Source organism: Podarcis pityusensis (assembly GCF_964106645.2).
Source record: "Podarcis pityusensis genome assembly, chromosome: 15".
In the NCBI taxonomy this organism is placed as follows: Eukaryota; Metazoa; Chordata; class Lepidosauria; order Squamata; family Lacertidae; genus Podarcis; species Podarcis pityusensis.
Window position 1 is genome coordinate 12,397,579 of NC_138040.1, and position 18,148 is coordinate 12,415,726.

The window sequence follows — 18,148 nt, forward strand, 5'->3', positions numbered from 1 at the left end:
ATCGAGGAGACACCTTGAACAGCTTGTTGTATGCAGGCTCAGTATTTTGTAAGACCATGCTTGCCTCCACCTTCCAAATCTCTGGAGAGCAGAAACTCACAGGAGATTCCCTCTTTGTTCAGCAAGATGTCCAGCATGGACTCCTCATGTGCACAATTCCAACAGAGGGGCATCCATACACACACACACATTTTGTGTATGTGAAGCTGTCTCCCTCACCGAAGAGACCAGGGGAGCTGGTTCAAGCAGGACTTCTGTGTGCGCCCCAGTGCACAATGAATCCCTTGCAGGCATGAGTACTTGGTGTGTGCAACTGTGAGGAATAACTGGATCAGGGTGATGGGGTGTTAAAATGATGGGGGAAAGACTGCTATCCTGCACACAGGTGATGCATGCACCGCTACAAGCAGCATGGTGACATGCGAAGGCAGGGAGGGAAAGGTCAGCTTCAACAACCAAGGCCTTAAAATATGCAACCTTTCCCCCTTCGTGGTTACAAACCCTCCATGGCTGCTGGTTATTGCAGAAGGAATCAGCACCCTAAGCGTTCCAGTGTCCGTTGGTGACATTTTAAAGCTTGGCCTCCTGTCCGTGCTCTGACATTATCCAGTTGGATGCTGCCAATGCCAGAGGTACAGACGTCCTACATACATAGTAACTTCTGCAGAATATACTTCAAAAACCAAACCCCATCATGCTTATTCCCCATGTGTGGCTACAAAGACAAAGACGGGTAAGCAGGCAAATGCATTTGAATCTTCACTGCATCATTGCTAATGCAGCAAAATTTAACTGCAAGCTTTAACGATTATGTTATTGAACAGTACAATCCTATGCAAGTCTGCTCATAAGTAAACCATGCTGACTTCAACAGGGCTTTCTACCAGGTAAATGCAGCTTAAGGCAGATTTCATTGGAAGCAAGGCTCACTAGACATGTTTGGCTGAACAACAGTAGCAACCTTCTGAAGGTAAGAGCTGTTTAATAGTGGAAGACTCCTTCTGAAGGTGTTGGATTCCTTGGAAGTTTTGAAGCAGAGGTTGGGTGGCCACCTGTCATGGATGCTTTAGTTGCGATTTCTGCATACAGGGGGTTGGACAAAATGACCCTCGGGACCCCTTTTAACTCTATGATTTCTGAGTAAGCATGCACAGCACTAAAAGGCTTTTGCTACTGATATTAGTGGCAGCTTTCGTTTAATTGTGTTATCTCCAAAAAGCACCTGTAACATGCAAATTGATGTAACTGATTAAAAAGGCAGGTGGTTAATCTAGCATATGGGTATGGGACCAGTGGCCATGCAGATGTTCTTGGACTCCAACTGATATCCGCCCCAGGTAGCACGGGCAGTGGTGATGGGAGTTGAGAGTCCAGCAATATCTCGCAGGTTCCCCACCTCTGATAGCCCTAGAAATTGCAGAGTGACTGCAAAGGACAAGGTACTTTAAAAGATGGTGGCACAAGTGGCTGGCAGGCTGCAGGCAACTTCACATGCTCATATAAGAAAATGCATGCCACCACGCTGCAAATTAAAGGTGCCCCCAAGCACTTGTGTTTATTTCAGCAGTTTCATAACAGAGTGGAAAATGAAGATGGGCAGTCCTGACAGGAAGTGGGCTGGCCGTTATCAAATATAGATGCCCTGTTCTTCACAACTATATCCAGATTTTGCTATGCACAGGTTGTGCAAAAGCCTCTCTTGTTTGATAAAAAGCACTGCATGTTTTCAAGCCGTTGAAGATTCTTATTCAGGCTGTGTGCCCAAGAAGTGGAACAGTTTGTGCATTGACCAGGTCTAACTGCTGGCCATTCAAAGCTGTTCAAAGACCTACATTTTGGGCAAGTTGTGTTGATCCCAGCCATGTTCATCTGGAGTTGTTTGAGGAAGTAGGTTGTATAATGAATCTGTTTTTTAAAAGGTAAGTAAATGGATGAACCCTGCAAGAATGACACGAGTTAGGCAACTCATTCTACATGCACTCAGAAATGATCCATGCAACTAAATACATTATGTTTTCACCAGAGTAACAAGGATAGCAAACTAATTAATGGGTTTAAGTAAATGAATATTTTTGAATTTAACCAATTAATTTCCAATTAAAACAGGATGTCTTGAGTATTTTGGTAATGACTGTTGACTAAAGAAAGACACGCTATTGCTTCGAAAACTATTTGAAGTGTATGTGCTCCTGCTGCTGGCTTCCATGCATGCTTATCAAGGGCCTTTGTGGAAATCTTAATACATAAATGAGAGATGCCCTTGAGCACATGGAGCCCTCATGTATGGGACTCCCAATATCCTGTTCCTTGCAGTTATGAAGACTGTGAACTGCATGATACGCAGAGAGTTTGTAGCAGATCCAGGAGTACAGGCTTCCCTTCCATGACTAAAAAATTGATATTTTTTTTGGGGGGGGGTGTCTAGTTTTTAAATGAATTAAACTAATTAATTTCTTCCATTATGAAACTTATTACTTCAACAATTTCAGCCCTAGGTGCTAGCCACTTTTAAGTGTGCTTGTGCAATACTTTTCTAAGATGCAAAGGTCCACAATTAATCTTTACAGTGGGCTGCAATGTCACTTGTTGGGCTCACAGAGAGCCTTGGGATTCTTCTTCAGTGGAATGCTAGACTATGCATTCAGATCCCAAGTCACGAAAAGAAGTGACTCATTGGACCAGACTGGAAGCACCCTATGTATTTCTGCTCAGAAGCCAGCACTCCTGGGTCCAGTGGGACTCACTCCCAGCCTCTGGGCATATAGGATTATATAGACCTGGGAGTGGAGTTTACTTAACTGGCAGCCTCCATTACAGAAAGGACAAGAAAGGAAAGCAAACATGCAATGATGAGCATGTCACCCCTTCCGAGGCTGACATTTGCGCAGAGGGATTGCTTAACGTGCCATGGAAAGCAATAACACCTCAGAAAACAGAAGCAAACATGTAAGATGGCAACTAAAATATTTAGCATTCTGCGTAGGATGGGAGGAATTTTGGTTTCACTACAAATGGTGGCAAAACGCTACTAGATCAATGCACCAGCAAGTTAATTGCATTAAAAAGTCCCAGCAATGTACAACTGAGTTATAAAGAACCTAATTTCTTTAAAAGTCCCAACAACTGGGTGTGGGGCTTAAAAACATCACCCCACTACTTTATTTCAACGGATTGTTTCCACGCGATATAATTAAGTGCTTACTGGTGCCTGAAACATAAGGCACCAGCAATCTGCTAGTCCTGTGGAGGGAATAGAGGTAGCTTTGTCCATTGGTGTTAGGCTCCTCCTCCTCCTCTCATAACTAACCTTGGAGATAGAAGACCTCCTGGATGTACCCCATAGGAAGTTCTAGTCCACAGGAGACCGACTAGGAGAGCTGTTCTCCTGGTACAGGCCTGGCCAGTGTTCACAATGCAGCTGGCCTGGGGCACATTTAGCACTATCCAGAATACAAGGGGTTGGATGCATAGAACTGTGAGCAGGAGGAGGGAGAGTAGCTAGCGCTGGTCCACAAACCTGGTCTGACTGTTTAAGGAAGTGCTGTGATAGTGTCCACAGCGGTTCCTGAACCCCTTGCTTGTGTGCAAAACTGGTTTCGCACTGCTTTGCCTTTCTTGCTCCAGGAATCATTCTTTGAGCTGGGGGCACCTACAGGGTATGACACCCATCTGATTCAACCCAGTATGGTTGGCAGTGGCACCTAGCATCCTCCCACCCTAAGGAGCCTCCCTCACTGTCTTCAAGGTTATATAACCATGAGTAGGATGAGGAGGCCAAATTGGAAATGATAGGTCCTAATAATAAGAATAAGAACATGCATTGCTGATGTTGACAATTTCTTGCATTTGCTCAGAAAGTATCTGAACTCAAGGTGATTCTGCTCCAGGCAGAGTCTCACACAATCCAATACATTTCTTGGAAAGCAAGGGAGTACAGAAATATTTTAGTTCTGAGCAGTGGTGTGGCATCAGCTAACTGGCTTCAACAGGGTTCCAAGGGCATCTAAGTAGTCATGGAGGTGACTTAAGGGACATCATCAAGGAGGTGTGAACACCATTCCACCTACCATCACCCCCTAGTGCTCAGAAAAGGTTCTCAACTGCAAGACTCTGAAACAAAACAACTTCCTTGGGTGCTTTCCTAAGGATTTCCCCAACTCTGAACTGCCAAAATTTGACAGTATTGGGGGCTTTTGAAATGGAGCATGAGAGACAGAACTGCTGAGTGTCCTCTGACTGCTGCAATGCTAGTAGAGAATACATTTAAAAAAGAAGCAGTTAAGTATTGTGCTAATACTTTTTTCTTTTTCTTTATCTGATTTGATTAACACTGAAGCTAAGAGTGAGATTTGTTTGCTGTTAGAAAGGAGTGGGGGAATCCTTTTAAATCGCAAGGGCATCTATTGCATATTTTTTGAAGCATATTATTCTCTCAACGGCCACACACACAAAAGATAGGAGTGCAACTCTAAGGACCACCTTTCTTATTTTGGAGCTCCTTCGATCTAAAGGTAGGGAGTGGCTTTTAACGAAAATGTATAGTCCTCTGGGAGGTTTACTCACTTCTTTTATAGAGACTGATTCTCTATGAAATTGAATATCAATATACGTATCAAGGCTTTAAGATTAGACCGCTGAAGAAACCTGGAAAACTACCTTGGGAGTGTGCTACCTGCCTACCTGCAAGAAGGCAAGTTAGCTTGATCTTTCAGGGCTGCAGGTTAGTGTTCCTCCTCTGAGATAAATTTACTTGCAATTCAGTGCCAGCATGCTTTGGAAACGTGGGTCAATACGACAGTTGACAAATAGTACCAAACATTATGTGAAGGGCTCTGGGTGCGGAATCTGTCCCCTTTGGTGCTGTGATTAAAGCTACAGTCCAATGCACACTTCCTTGGGAGCAAGTCCAGGTCTGGCTCAATACATTTCGTGGTGTGGGGAGGACAAGGTGGTGCACCTCCCAACCTTTCCAAGCACAGAAGTTTTGCCCAGTCAGCTGCATCTTTCTTCAACACTGGCAATGGGGAGGCACCCTCTCATAGAATCAGAGTTGGAAGGAGACAGCTTTGGAGACACGGGTCAGGTTGCATGGTACACAAAACTTGCTGCTGCTGCTGCTCTCCATCTCCCAGCTTCCGCTGCCCAAGGTAGTTGCCACACTCTCTCTAATGGTAGGGCCGGCTCTGGGCCAAGTCACATTGAAGTCAGCGGCACTTACTTTTGATAAAGCATTCATAGGATCAGCTCATTTCCACAAACTCAGAACCTAAAGCTGCTCTGCCCTCTGTCACCGGGACTGCTAAGTGCTCCACCACATGCATGTTATTAAAAGTTGTCTACACACACAGGGAAATGAACAGAGAATTTGGAAGCCAACGTTTTTTGCAAAAGTAGAGCTGTGAAGAATTTCATGAAGCCAGTTATACACAGCTCTATTTCTCCAAAAAGCATTTGCAAAGAGGGCTTCATTTGGCCTTCCCCCCTCCCCTACAGGGGTGTGAAAAAAATACGTTTTTTCAGAAAAACAGCACCTGAAAAAGCCTTCCTTTTAGGTGAATTTCACCCACTTGGAAAGAAAGGGCCATGAAGGCAGTGGTGGGTGTTCATGCTCCCCTGCTGGATGCCTTCTAGGACTGTACAAAGCCTTGTTGGCAAACTGGAATTATTCTCAGTAGTGCAATGTGGCTGACTAAGTAGCGTGAGCTGCAGTCTTCACCTTTGGGGCGTTGCACAATAATCCATGCAATGCCAGACGAATCGTGTCAACGATTCTGGATGGGCTCTGGGCATGGCCTTAGTTCATGTGGGACATTAGCCAAGGCTGCAGACTTGCATGAATAGTGCTGCCTTTTCAAGGAAACTTGCCTGCTATAATTGGTATTCTCAACATAGATTCCCCCAAGGGCAGGGTTTTCTGTAGCACAGGTTGGAAATGTGCTTTCTCACTGACCTATGGTCCTTCCATTACAATTCTCTAGAATATTTTCCCATGGTTTTTTTTTGGGGGGGGGGGGGCTGGCAGAGAACTACTGCATGGCAGTAGGCTTCAGCCATAAAAAAAATTGCAAGGAGTTTTCTGTAAAAGGAAGTATCAGGGAAAGCGCCTATGCATGAGGTGCTGTAGAATACAGAACTACACTTGCTGAAATGTGACCTCTTAATGTAGTTTTTCACCACCGTGACTAACAACTACTGGTTTGTAATCCTTTGCGCTGCAATGAACTTGCCAACCAGGGGCCGTTATGCTAGATTTCCCAAGACTGAAAACCGGATTGCAAATGGCACACCTCGCCAGGACCCAAATCCAACCAAGCCTAGTTGAGAACTAATTGGAAAAGCCAGCCAAAACCTTCTTGCCAAAGACACAAGAATCAGATTTTGGATGGAGAAGGGCTTGCACAAATGATTCTGTAAGTCCATGCCAGCCTTTCACTTTAAAGCCAAAACAGAAATGATGGAAGGAACCAAAATGACAATACAGTGCCAAATATATACTGAAATCTCAAGCGCTTTCCTGCTTCAAATTTGCAGCTGCTGGCAAAGCGGCAACATCTTCTTTGATTTGGCCTAAGAGTGCTTCAGTTCTGTGAATAAGGGTCCCTGCAATGAACCACCTGCCCTAAAGCAAGCTATGCTTCTAGATTTTACACAAGACAGATCTGCTTGGGCCTAGGGAGGAAAAAAGGAAAGAGAAGGTTACACAATATTTACGATATGCTCCACAGGCACCAGGGTGGGGAGGGGAGGAGAAGCACAGCACATGAAAGACAACCAGAATTCTGTTATTTCAAGGCACTTCAATATTGCTTATCAGGATGGGTGGCAGAACTCTGACTGCTCGGCTAGGGCATGCTCTAAACCACACAAGTAACGTTATGGGATGAAGGTTTCCATGGGGAGACATCAAATCATGGGGCCCTGATGGCGGCAAGCATCCTCATATCTCATATCTGGGAGGGGAGGAAACATCAGAACGGGAGATCTATTGCTGTAAGAAAAGATACAAACATCTGAAGGCAAGAACGGATTCCTTCATCGACTCAGACGCTTGGCCCTGATAAAAGTGAAGATGGGTAAGCTGACAGGAAGATTTGAGAAAGAGAGGCAGTCCTGTTTGGAGAAGCAAGTGGGGAATTCTCACGGCAGAAGCTGAGCAACCCCTTAGTCACGAGTCCCACTCTGATATGCTCACGCAAAATTCCATGCATATGTTAAGAGCCACTGTATCACGGCCTTCATCTATGTGCCAAGAGCAGAAGGTTTATCTGCTAGGAAAGGGTGATTATGCCTACGTCAAGAATCACCAGCGCTTATTTACTTCTCCAGATTTTCTTCTGGAACAGCTGCGCTTTCTCTGCTGCCCAGATTCTTGTATCAGCCACAATTTTTGCAAATATGTCTCCTCAGATCATCATGGAACAAACCAAGAGCTGTTGGTGGACCTCAAGCTCCAACATTCGGACCCTCAAAACAGTTATGAAATTATAAAATTAACAGCAAGAAGTGGTCAAAGCAAGCCTGCCTTGCAGCCTCCTAGAGCCTTCGTCCTGGGCCATGAAAAGGCATTTTTTTTTCTTTTAAAGCTACCAAACATTTAAATTTGTGAAGATCTGAACTAAGTGCTGCTGTCAATCCTTGAAAAGAGACTGCAAAATACACAATTGCCTTTTTAAAAAAAACACATGCAAGGAAGGTGGTTTCACATCTTGTAGTCCCTCCCCCCATATCAATTACTAATGAACTTCAAGCATGTTGAGGTGTAATGTTGGGAACACATTTTTAAAACTCAGAATACCTTTCCCCCTGCCCCCCTCCCCATATCACAAAGAAAAAATATTAATTAGAACTTAAGAAGCAATGAATGCACCATTAAAGTGTCATCAAAAGATGTTGACCTAAGACAAAGTTTTCCATGATACACAATACGGACCCAAAAAAAACGAAAGAAAAGAAAAGAAAAAGTCTGTCAATAATATACAGTATGACAACTACATCTTGTAAATTATACCCAATACTGCCGGCAGTCTATCCCTCTAAAGAATATTTGCCCCCTTTCATCCCTAACAATCAGATAATAAAATACAGCACCTATAAATAAGCAAAAATAATATATATATACCGAAATCGTTCTATCGTTAGTTTTAAAGATATGGCAATAAAGGAGTCTAAATCAGCAAACTTGTAGAAGCCGTAACTGATAAAACAGCTTATTGAAAAAAGGTGGCAGTAATGCACTCTATGCGTGCAAGAAGTACGTAAGAAAATACAGACGTATAAAATTGCACACACACTCACGCACACACTCGGCTTTCCACACGGCTCTATGCTCACGCATATACACATAGACAACAGGAGGCGTCAGAGACAATTTGGAAATTTGATTTTGTACTTTGATCGGCCTTGCAGCTTTTGCAAAACAAAGTGGAAGAGCTGACAATTGCGATGGGCGCCCTGCTTCTGCGCATGTTTTGGTTAGGTGTTCCATGGTTTACGTTGCGATTACCGAACGCCACGGGCTCCTCCTGCAAGCCTTTCCTCTTTTTGTTAATGAGGACACCCTCATAAAAGGATGGTAATAATAATAATAATAATAATAATGATAATGATAATCCCACAACTGAAACTTAAGAGAGAAATCAGTGCTTGCTGTGGGACCACAGCCAGTGATTAACCAATTAGTTAAGGGTGCTGAAAGGTCCTTTTCTATCTTAGTGGGATGTGAGAACAAGAAAGTGCCCAGTGACTGATCTCACCGCCTGCCATCAAGACAGCTCATTGTAAGTCAGGAGTGGGGAACCCATCGCCCTTCAGATGTTGCTGGACTCTGACTCCCATCAGCCCCAGCTGGCATGGTCAATGGACAGGGTTGGTGGGAGTTGTAGTCAAACATCAACTCAAGGGCCACAGGCTCCCCACTCATGTTCTAAGTGCTTCTCACTGCAAGATGCACCTCCACTCTTCCCAAAGTGGTATCAGCCAAACGCTTCCATCCTTCTAGTCAACACCACCACCCTGCCAAGGTCCTACGTATAACGTAGGCTCATTATGACACCCACCTGTCTGCAACCAAGTGAGCTAATTTCTTTCAAAAGCTGGTGGTTCTTTCCCCATAGGGCACAAGTGACTAATGTAGGCATGTGTGACTAGGCTGAGGACTTGTAACTGATTTGCAAGGCTGGCATGACGCAATTCAAACTGATCCGATCAAGTACCTATTCCAAGCTGTCTCCCACACCTCCTAGAAATGAGGTCTGATCTGCGCGCTCTGTGGTTAGAGGTTAAAAAGCAGATTATAAAATACCTAGATTTCAGATTATTTTTTTTCAGATTTCTTCCTTTTTCTGTCCTGATTTGGCCTAAAATGGAGTGTATTAAACAAATCCCAGCCCATAAAGAGACCAGAATTGGTTAAAGCTATGAAACGATGTGCACTACAAGTCAATTTTCTATTCCACTTTACAAGAAAAACACTGAAGTCAGCTACCACAAATTAAGATATTTTCCTGATGTGACTTTTCTCTTTTGTTTAAAAAATACGAGGAGTAAATGTGTATTTTTTTTTTAAATCCCAAGTTTTAAACAATATTCTTTTCTTGAAAATATTTAGGAATTCAAACTAGTGTGTTTAGAGTCGGGTTGACTGTGCAATCTCTTAGTGGCAACTGAACAGCTACAAAAAACCTTTTTTTTCTTTTTCTCAAAAAATCTCCCCTTCCATCTTTTTTCGGTTTTCCTGCTTAAAGAAGATAATAGTGTATTATTATCGCTCTGTTTAGCCATTAGATGGCGGATAAAAAGCCCCCCTTTTAAATATGTGGGTTTAATTTTTTTTCTTCTTCTTGTTTGTATATAATTTTTTTTTTTTTTTAGTTTTAAAGCCCACACCAAAGAGGAGGGCAGAAGGCAAAAGCTGTATGAGTTTTTTTTTCTTCCCCAGAAACTGTGGAAAATCACTTTAGGGCAATTAATAGAAACACTTCGGGGTACAAAAAGCTCGACTACACATTTTCAGTTTTCGTCCTTGAAAACACAAACATAAAACTGGGCTGAAACGCTCCTTTCGTTCTCTATATGCACCTTGGCCTATGGCATTTTTGCCCCGTGGCCTGCAGGGCTGTAAGTGCGGGACACAATTAAAACCAGAAGAGGTCCAAGTGTTTTTTTGTGTGTGTGTTTTTGTTTTTTGTGTTTTACTTCCCCAGCTCCTCAGAGTTGGGTGAGCTTAATCTCAAAACTCCCACTCCACGGGCTCCTCTCGACTTGCGGCCTTCTCTAGGCGGTGGATTATGCTGTTCAAATTCGCTGCCTTCTTTTTCCTCAAGGTGTTGTCCCGCGTGTTCTTCGAGCAAACCGCCTCCGAGAAGCCGAACAGGGTCTGGAGGGAGTTGGTGGCTGGTGTGGAGCTGGTACTTGGCACAATGGGAATTTTCTCCACACGTTCCCCTGCGGCCTTGCAGGAGCTCTCCCCTGCAAGGAGCGAGGTGGAGGCAGCTGAGGTAGAGGCATCCTCTTCTGGAGCAGAGTTTGGCGTCGTCTCCAGAGTTTCTCCTGAATGTAGGGAGCCCGGCGGAGAACTCGGACGCGGCGCTCGGAGCCTCCCCTCGTCGTCAGTGTCGTCCAGGCTCTCCGCCCCCAAGTGGAATGTCTCCGTTTTCTCCAAAGATCCGGCGTCTCGCAGTGCCTCTTCCCCTGCATCGAAAGCTGACGCTGCTCGCCCTCCCTGAGACTTTGTGGTTGTGTTGCTGCTGTACTCGTCGGCTTCCAGGCGGCTTCCCGGCTTCCCGTCGGGCGGGCCCTCCGCGTCCACCCCATCACAACTGTCTCCTTCGGAGCTGTGAACTGCCCGGCTGCTTCTGGCCGAAGGAGAGTCGCTGGACCCAGCCTGGCTCTGGCCTCCCGCTTGGATTTCTTCAATAAAGAGCTCTCGGCGAATGCGAGACCTGGGCGGGGAGAGAGAAAATGTAGGTGGGAGGGGAAGACGGTGTCAAGACGGTCACTGATATGTCAATAATGTAAGTTCAGGTGATAATAATGATAATGATAATAATAATAATGATGATAATAATGATAATGATAATAATAATAATAATAATAATAATAATAATAATAATACAGTGGTACCTCGGGTTAAGAACTTAATTCGTTCTGGAGGTCTGTTCTTAACCTGAAACTGTTCTTAACCTGAAGCATCGCTTTAGCTAATGGGGCCTCCCGCTGCCACTGCACGATTTCTGTTCTCATCCTGAAGCAACGTTCTTAACCTGAGGTACTATTTCTGGGTTAGAGGAGTCTGTAACCTGAAGCGTATGTAACCTGAAGCGTCTGTAACCCGAGGTACCACTGTAGTAATAATTTATTATTCATACCCCACCCATCTGACTGGGTTTCCCCAGCCACTCTGGGCAGCTCCCAACAGAATATTAAAAACACAACAAAACATCAAACATTAAAAACTTCCCTAAACAGGGCTGCCTTCACACGCCTTCTAAAAGTTAGGTAGTGGTTTATTTCCTTGACATCTGATGGGAGTCGGTACCGAGAAGGCCCTTTGCGTGGTTCCCTGTAACCTCACTTCTCGCAGGGACGGAACCGCCAGAAGGGCCTTTGAGCTGAACCTCAGTGTCTGGGCAAAACGATGGGGTTAGAGACGCTCCTTCATGAATACAGGGCTGAGACCATTTAGGGCTTCAAAGGTCAGCACCAACGCTTTGAATTGTGCTTGGAAATGTACTGGGAGCCAATGTAGGTCTTGATTACAACACTAATGATCTTTATAACATTTTCCACTCCTCAAGGAACTAAGAATTCAAGAAGAGCCTGCTGGATCAGGCCAATGGCCCATCTAGTCCAGCATCCTGTTCTCACAGTGGCCGACCAGATGCCCCCAAGGGAACCCCCCAAGCAGGAGCCAAGCACAAGCACTCTTGGAAGCAGGAGGTCCCAGACTCAATCCCTGGCATCTCTAGAGAATCTTCCCTGAAATCCTGGATAGCTGATGCCAGTCAGTGTAGACAATACTGAGCTAGATGAGACAATGGTCTGACTCTGTATAAGGCAGCTTCCTATGTTGTGTTTATTTTTTTAAAAAAAATCCTTTGAGAGGAATGGTGGGATAGAAACTTTGATACTCCTCCTGCTGCTGCTGCTGCTACTACTACTACAACAACAACAGATTAACCATAATCTCCTACTCATCCCTCTCAAAAAATTCAATCCCACCTGATTTCAAACTAGAAATATACACAGTGAGATGTTCATATGATGTACAGCTCTAATAAATAGGCACTGGGAGCAAGTGGATTGAGGGTGGCTCCTTTCCACTTCCTCTGCTAAGGAGCTTACCAGGGGCATCTGTTCGGCTAAATTCTGGACCACTAGGCACCATGCCCCCGCAGGTGACATGCCACACCCCTGGGACGCGTGCCAGTCATGAAGCTCCGCCACTGGGGGGCGCATTTCATAACTGGGATGCCATTTCTGAGAAGACCCTCTGGTGCAGTCACAGACTGCCAGGCTTCACTCAGTGACAGAACAATCAACAGAGGCTCCCTAGCACGTTACCTGTAATTGTGGAACCAATTAATGACGGTGCTGGTCTTCAAGTTGAGCTGTGTGGCAAGCTCCTCAATGGTTTTTGGTGATGGGTATGGCTTTTGCTGATAGGCTCGCTTCAGAGCTTCTTTCTCTTCTGGGGCCAACACGACTCGCGGCTTCTTTAGCTGATGCTGCGGCTGTGGACTGGCCCCCTGGCTGTAATCGATGCCCGCCGAAGAAGACTCTGAAGGCTGGCTGTCGCTGACCGAGCTGTGCCTTCGTTTCATGTACGCTGAAAGACAAAAAGGAAACCACAGGGATCATTTTAGGCACAAAGCCAAGCAACTGGGAGAGCCGGCATGTATGAAAGGACAGATTGGTAAGCGTATGGCAGTGTGGGTGCAGTGGTTAGAGTGCTGGGCTAGGACCTGGGGTGCCAGGGTTCAAATCTCCACTCAGCCACGGCGCTCGCTGGGCAACCTTGGGCCAGCCACCGTCTTTCAGCCTAACATACCTCACTGGGTTGAAATGGACTGAAATTGGAGTGGGGTTGGGGCAGAGAACCATGTATGACACTTTGAGCTCCTTGGGGGAAAAGTGGGATATAAATGTATTATTAACCATCCTAAACCAAAGCCAGGATCAGATTGGCAGAGCACATGGTCACTCTTGCCCTGGCTCTACCGATTTTTGAGATTAAAATGGTGGGCAATTGGGGCCTCTGGGGAGCTGGCTGGCACTGCCCTTTGCTTTGTAGCATGTGCCAATTGGCAACATTGCCCTCGACTGCCTGCCTGCTAGCCAGAGAATGAAGAGAGAAAGGGAGGAGGCAGCAGAAATCACAGCTAAGTTTATTAAATTACCAAGTAACAACAACATGTGCAGTGCTTCACATACATTTTCTCGTATTCTTCGCAGAAATCCAGCAAGTATTGATATCTCTACTTTGGAGGCAGGCGTGTTGAGGTTTTGCCCCCAGGTCACCTGGTGAGTTCTTGGCAGAGGTACAATTTTGCACCTTATACCTCAGGATTCATAGATCCTTTGCTACACCAGTTTTCAATTTCTGCTCAAGGGATGTCAGGTTGCAGACTTGCCCCGGAGCTCCGTAGATCTGGTGTCAGTAAGGGTTGACAGCACTGATGCTAGATGGACCAATGGTCCTAACGTGGTGTAAGGTAACTCATTATAGCCATTTTACAGATGGGTATAGTTGGCAATGCAGCCTGTCCGTGTTGAGTCTCCCACCTGCTCAATAACCTGTACTGTAGGTTATTCCAGGGGTAGCTAATGCGGTGCCCTTCAGATGCTGTGGACCACGTTGTCTACCCCAGGCTTATTTTCAAGTCCTGGTGTTTACAGCAAAGGTAAGACATTGTGTCCAATCTCTAAGCCACTGGGGTAAATAAATTGTATGCTAATCTTTTGGTAAGTCAGGATAAACATTCCCAACTAATGATTTTTTTTTTGGGGGGGGTAGCAGACAGGAGCTGAGGAGGGTCTGGTTCAGAATGAATCAGATGGGGGTGGTGGGGAACTAGGCACTGTGAGTGTGCCTGGGTACAGAATAGCAGAGAGGCCAAAGCACTGCGGGTCGAAACAGAAGTGCCAAAGACACTTGAAAAGCTTTTGACAATGTACCTCACCAAAGACTCCTAAGTAAGCTTAGCAGTTAAGGAGTAAGAAGAGAGGTTCTCTTGTGGATCAGGGGCTGATTTAAGTTGCAGGAAGCAAAAAGTAGGAATAAATGGACAGTTCTCTGAAAAGAGAGATGTAGAAGCAGAACCCCCGCCCCCAAAGGATTGGTATTTTACTTGTTCATAAACGATCTAGAGGTAGGAATTAAGTGTTGAGGTGGCCAAGTCTGCTGATGATACTAGATTGTTCAGGGTCATTTTAAAAAATAGATTTTGTAAGAGTTCCAAAAGGACCTCTCCAAACTGTGTGAATGGTTGGTAAAATGGAAAATGCAATTCAACGTAAACAAGTATAAAAATAATTGATGCATGTCAGGGCAATAATTTCACAAATATAATCATGGAGTCCAAACTGGTGGCGATAATTGTGTCTGGTCCGTCATTGCAAGTTCAGACCCCAAGGGCGTGCAAGGTGAGAAATATGTGCATAGCTGCAGGCATGATGGAAATTACCTTTCTTTTCCATGCGTTTCATGTCCATCAACTTCTCCACGTTGTTGGGGTCGTTGAGCCATAGCTGCATGCGAACAAACGGCTCCCGGCCCTTCAAGCTCAGCTTGTGCCAGGGCTTGGGACGTGCCAGCAGATCTGAGACTGAACCTTGTGTTAGCCCCAGGATTGTCTCCCCAAACAGACGCTGACCTGCAAAGAAGCCAAACATCAAGTTGTATTTGTGCCATGGAAAGAGAAGACAATGCGATAGGAGAAGGCAACACAAACACACACATACATGAAAGCAAAAGGGGCCCAATGTCATTAAGGAACAGAACACGATGCCAGTTAAGCCGTTTGGGCTTCTCCTGAAAAGAGAAGTGGCGCAGGACCACCTCTAGGGAGGTGCAGGCAGTTTGTAGGGGGAATCCACAACTCCTTCAACTCACCGAAAGCTGTTCTACAATTTTAAAAAATCCCAACTGCACCATGTCACATTGAAGGTGGGAGCTGGCCACATTTTATATTCCACGTAGAATTCCTGGAATTTACTGAGCCAGCACATCAGGGTGTAGCCTGCAATAAATGTCCTGCCCTGGTGTGCTTGTTTTCTACATTAAGGGAGTGTTCTTTCTGACTCCCATGTCATGATACAGAAAGAGAAAGAAAGAATAATTTGTTTTTGTCAGAGCCTCCGCTTTTGACTCATTTCAGATTGATTCGGTTCTTGAACACGTAAAACAAAAGCCAGAGGATCCAATGACTTCACCACCGAACTTGGTGATGCCCGAAATCCTTTCTGATAATCTTCTCCGTATTGTTCCAATTTTGGTAGATGTGCTGCCGAAGCAAGCATGCCTGAAATCCTTTCTGCCCTTAGGATTCTCAGTCTGGGTGCATTTGAACTTCTGCCCACTGATTGAACACCTGACACTCCCGAGAATAATGGGCTGGTATGCAGATAACATGTACAGGCCTAATTTTTACTTAATGCTAAGCCAAACTTTAGCTTAGTGAGATTGAGCAAGCATGTAGCTACTCTATGGAGAGCTAAGCTGTAGTTTGGCTTAGTGTTCAGTGTGTGTGAATGCAAGCTCATGGTTTGCCTTGATCTGAACAGCTATGGGCTGCAAACAAGGTGTGTCCTTGGTTTATTGCTAGTGGCTTGTTTGGGGAAGGCAGACCACAGGCCTGAGTTCACATACAATGCCAGGCCAAACCATGGCAGTGCAGCAACAGGAGAACTAAGACAGTTTGGTCTAGTGTTTTGTATGAACCGAGACAATGTTATTTTTGGTATTATTATTATTTATCACTTATAGAGTGCTCTTCAGGGTAGCTCAGTTGGTACAGCATGAAACTCTTAATCTTGGGGTCATGGGTTTGAGTCCCATGTTGGGCAGAAGATTCCTGTATTGCAAGGGGTTGGACTAGATGACCCTTGTGGTACCTCCAGATCTACAATGCTATGATTCTATGTACATGGTGCTTTTTAAGCAACCTTAGTTACATGAATGCACATCTTCTCCCCATGCTTTCCCCATCTGCATCCCTACTTAGTTATGGAAGTCTGATAATGACATTTCTTTTTTCTGCTCAAGCATCTCCATGATTGCATATGCAAAAGTGTGTCAGGGTCAGGACAAAGGGTACCAAAATCCATACCTGGGGTGCTTAAAACTTAGAATGTTGTGAGCAGCTCTGAGGACTCCTATCAAAAAGTAGGATAGAAATCCACTGAATGGCCAGGCCCCAATTATTTAGACCTTGCCTGGGCAAGTGAGAGGTTTAATACTGCCTGCCAATTGGAGGGGTTGATCTTATTTCTTTCTACACCTGAACTCTGAGGCCTGAGCTGGGGCAGTCCCCATAAACTCTAAATAGCTAAGACACAGCCTCATGGGCATGAGCTTCCTGCTTCAAACTCCAGGGTATTGGAAGAAAATGTTATCCAAAAGAGCTACATCCAAACAAAGCTTCCAAGGCCAGAAGCGGATGTAAAAGAACAACCAAATTTTCACGAGTTTCTAATTAATCTGGGTGGTCTTGGCTTCCCCTTCAGTGCTTTCTAAGCTACCAGGTTTCGGTTTTCAGCTGGGAAAATTAAAGGATTGATTCCCCTGGCTGGGAACACTTCCCACTGTTTAAGGTGAGGACCCTACAACGGAGATAATGGAAACAGGGAGCAGAAGCAGATTGAAACGATTTCCGACCCGTGTTTCCATCTCTGGCTCCTGCCACTCAGAGAACAGCAGATGCTCAAACTGTACTGCAGCTGGACTCCATAACAGCTCCATTCCATTAAGCTAATCGAAACCATTCAATCAATGACCCTAGTGATGCTCACCTTGGAGCCTTCCAAAGAATCTGCTAATAATTTCTCCTGCAAGTGTTTTTAAACTCTTAGTGCAGGTGGACTTCTGCTACTGGCCATGTGGAATTTAGTATGTATCTTCCTTTAGGAAAGATTCCCAGTGAACAATTCTCCCTTATAACCCTGCTTTAAGCTCAAGGCTTAGCTCCAATGCCTGGGAACAATGGCACCCCCCTCCCGCCCTTTTGGCAACATGCTAATTATAAAGGCTCTTCATTACATGATTACTGGGATGCTCCCATCTACCCTTGCTGGTGATCCCAGGCAAGAGTCTCGAAAGCGAGCAGAGATTACAAGGCACAGCAAAGATAGAAGCACCTCCTCTTCAATTGCCCATCCCATCCCATAGATGTAATTTGTGAGGCAATCTTTTTTACATGGGGAAAAAACACAGTGATATTTCCATTTGGAATATGTACCCCAGGCTGGCTGTTTCAGCAACCTATGCCTTATTGACCACAAGACTTGCTTTTCAAACCCAATAGTAACTACAAATAGCCCTTTAGCTGAATCAGACCAAAGGCCTATCCAGCCTGTCCCCTGTTTCCTTGGAGAAGCCCATAAGCAGGGCACAAAGGCAATAGTCTTCTTCTCCTGCTACTGTTCTGTGGCAACCAATATTCAGTGGTGCTCTGCCTCTGAAATTTAACCATCATAGTCAACTGCTGCAAATTGGCCTAATATTGGCCTAATAACAGTTGGCATATACTGCTAGACCATTGGTCCACCTCTCATCATCCCCTGCACTGATTGACAGCAGCTGTCTCTGGGGTTTCAGACAGGAGTCTTCCCTGGCTCTACCTGGAGATGTTTCTGTATGGATGGTCTTTTCTCTTATCCATCCATGAGTTGGTCTAATCTGCACACAACTTTTTCCCCCATGAAGCTGATTATAAAATGTCCTAAACAAACAAGCCTCTTTCAAAGTTATCTGAGTCAGACATCATCGCTGCACCAGCGAGATTCAAAATATCATTATGTGCATGTGAAGAACTTTAGACTGTCCTGAATCTCCTGCCAAGCAATTTCACCAAGTGATCTCCAGTGTCTATTCTTGAGACCACATTCACATACAAAGATAAACCTATTATGATGTGCATAAGCCACAATG

The 18,148-nt window shown here is 45.0% G+C and overlaps 1 protein-coding gene across 8 annotated transcripts in view; it reads right to left on the reverse strand.

The window, feature by feature from the left end:
• Window positions 1-18,148, reverse strand: part of CUX1 (cut like homeobox 1) — a 265,277-nt gene that overhangs the window by 22,617 nt on the left and 224,512 nt on the right. For 7 of the 8 annotated variants that reach the window (XM_080982750.1, XM_080982749.1, XM_080982752.1 and 4 more), the window contains 3 exons: window positions 14,685-14,873; window positions 12,562-12,826; window positions 3,803-10,940 (listed from right to left, as the gene is read on the reverse strand). The exons of the other annotated variant lie outside the window; for it this stretch is intronic. In XM_080982750.1, the coding sequence (XP_080838876.1) occupies window positions 10,229-10,940; window positions 12,562-12,826; window positions 14,685-14,873 (1,166 nt within the window). In that variant the 3' untranslated portion in view covers window positions 3,803-10,228. Of the gene's footprint in view, window positions 1-3,802; window positions 10,941-12,561; window positions 12,827-14,684; window positions 14,874-18,148 lie in introns of those variants that run through there. 8 annotated transcript variants of the gene reach the window in all.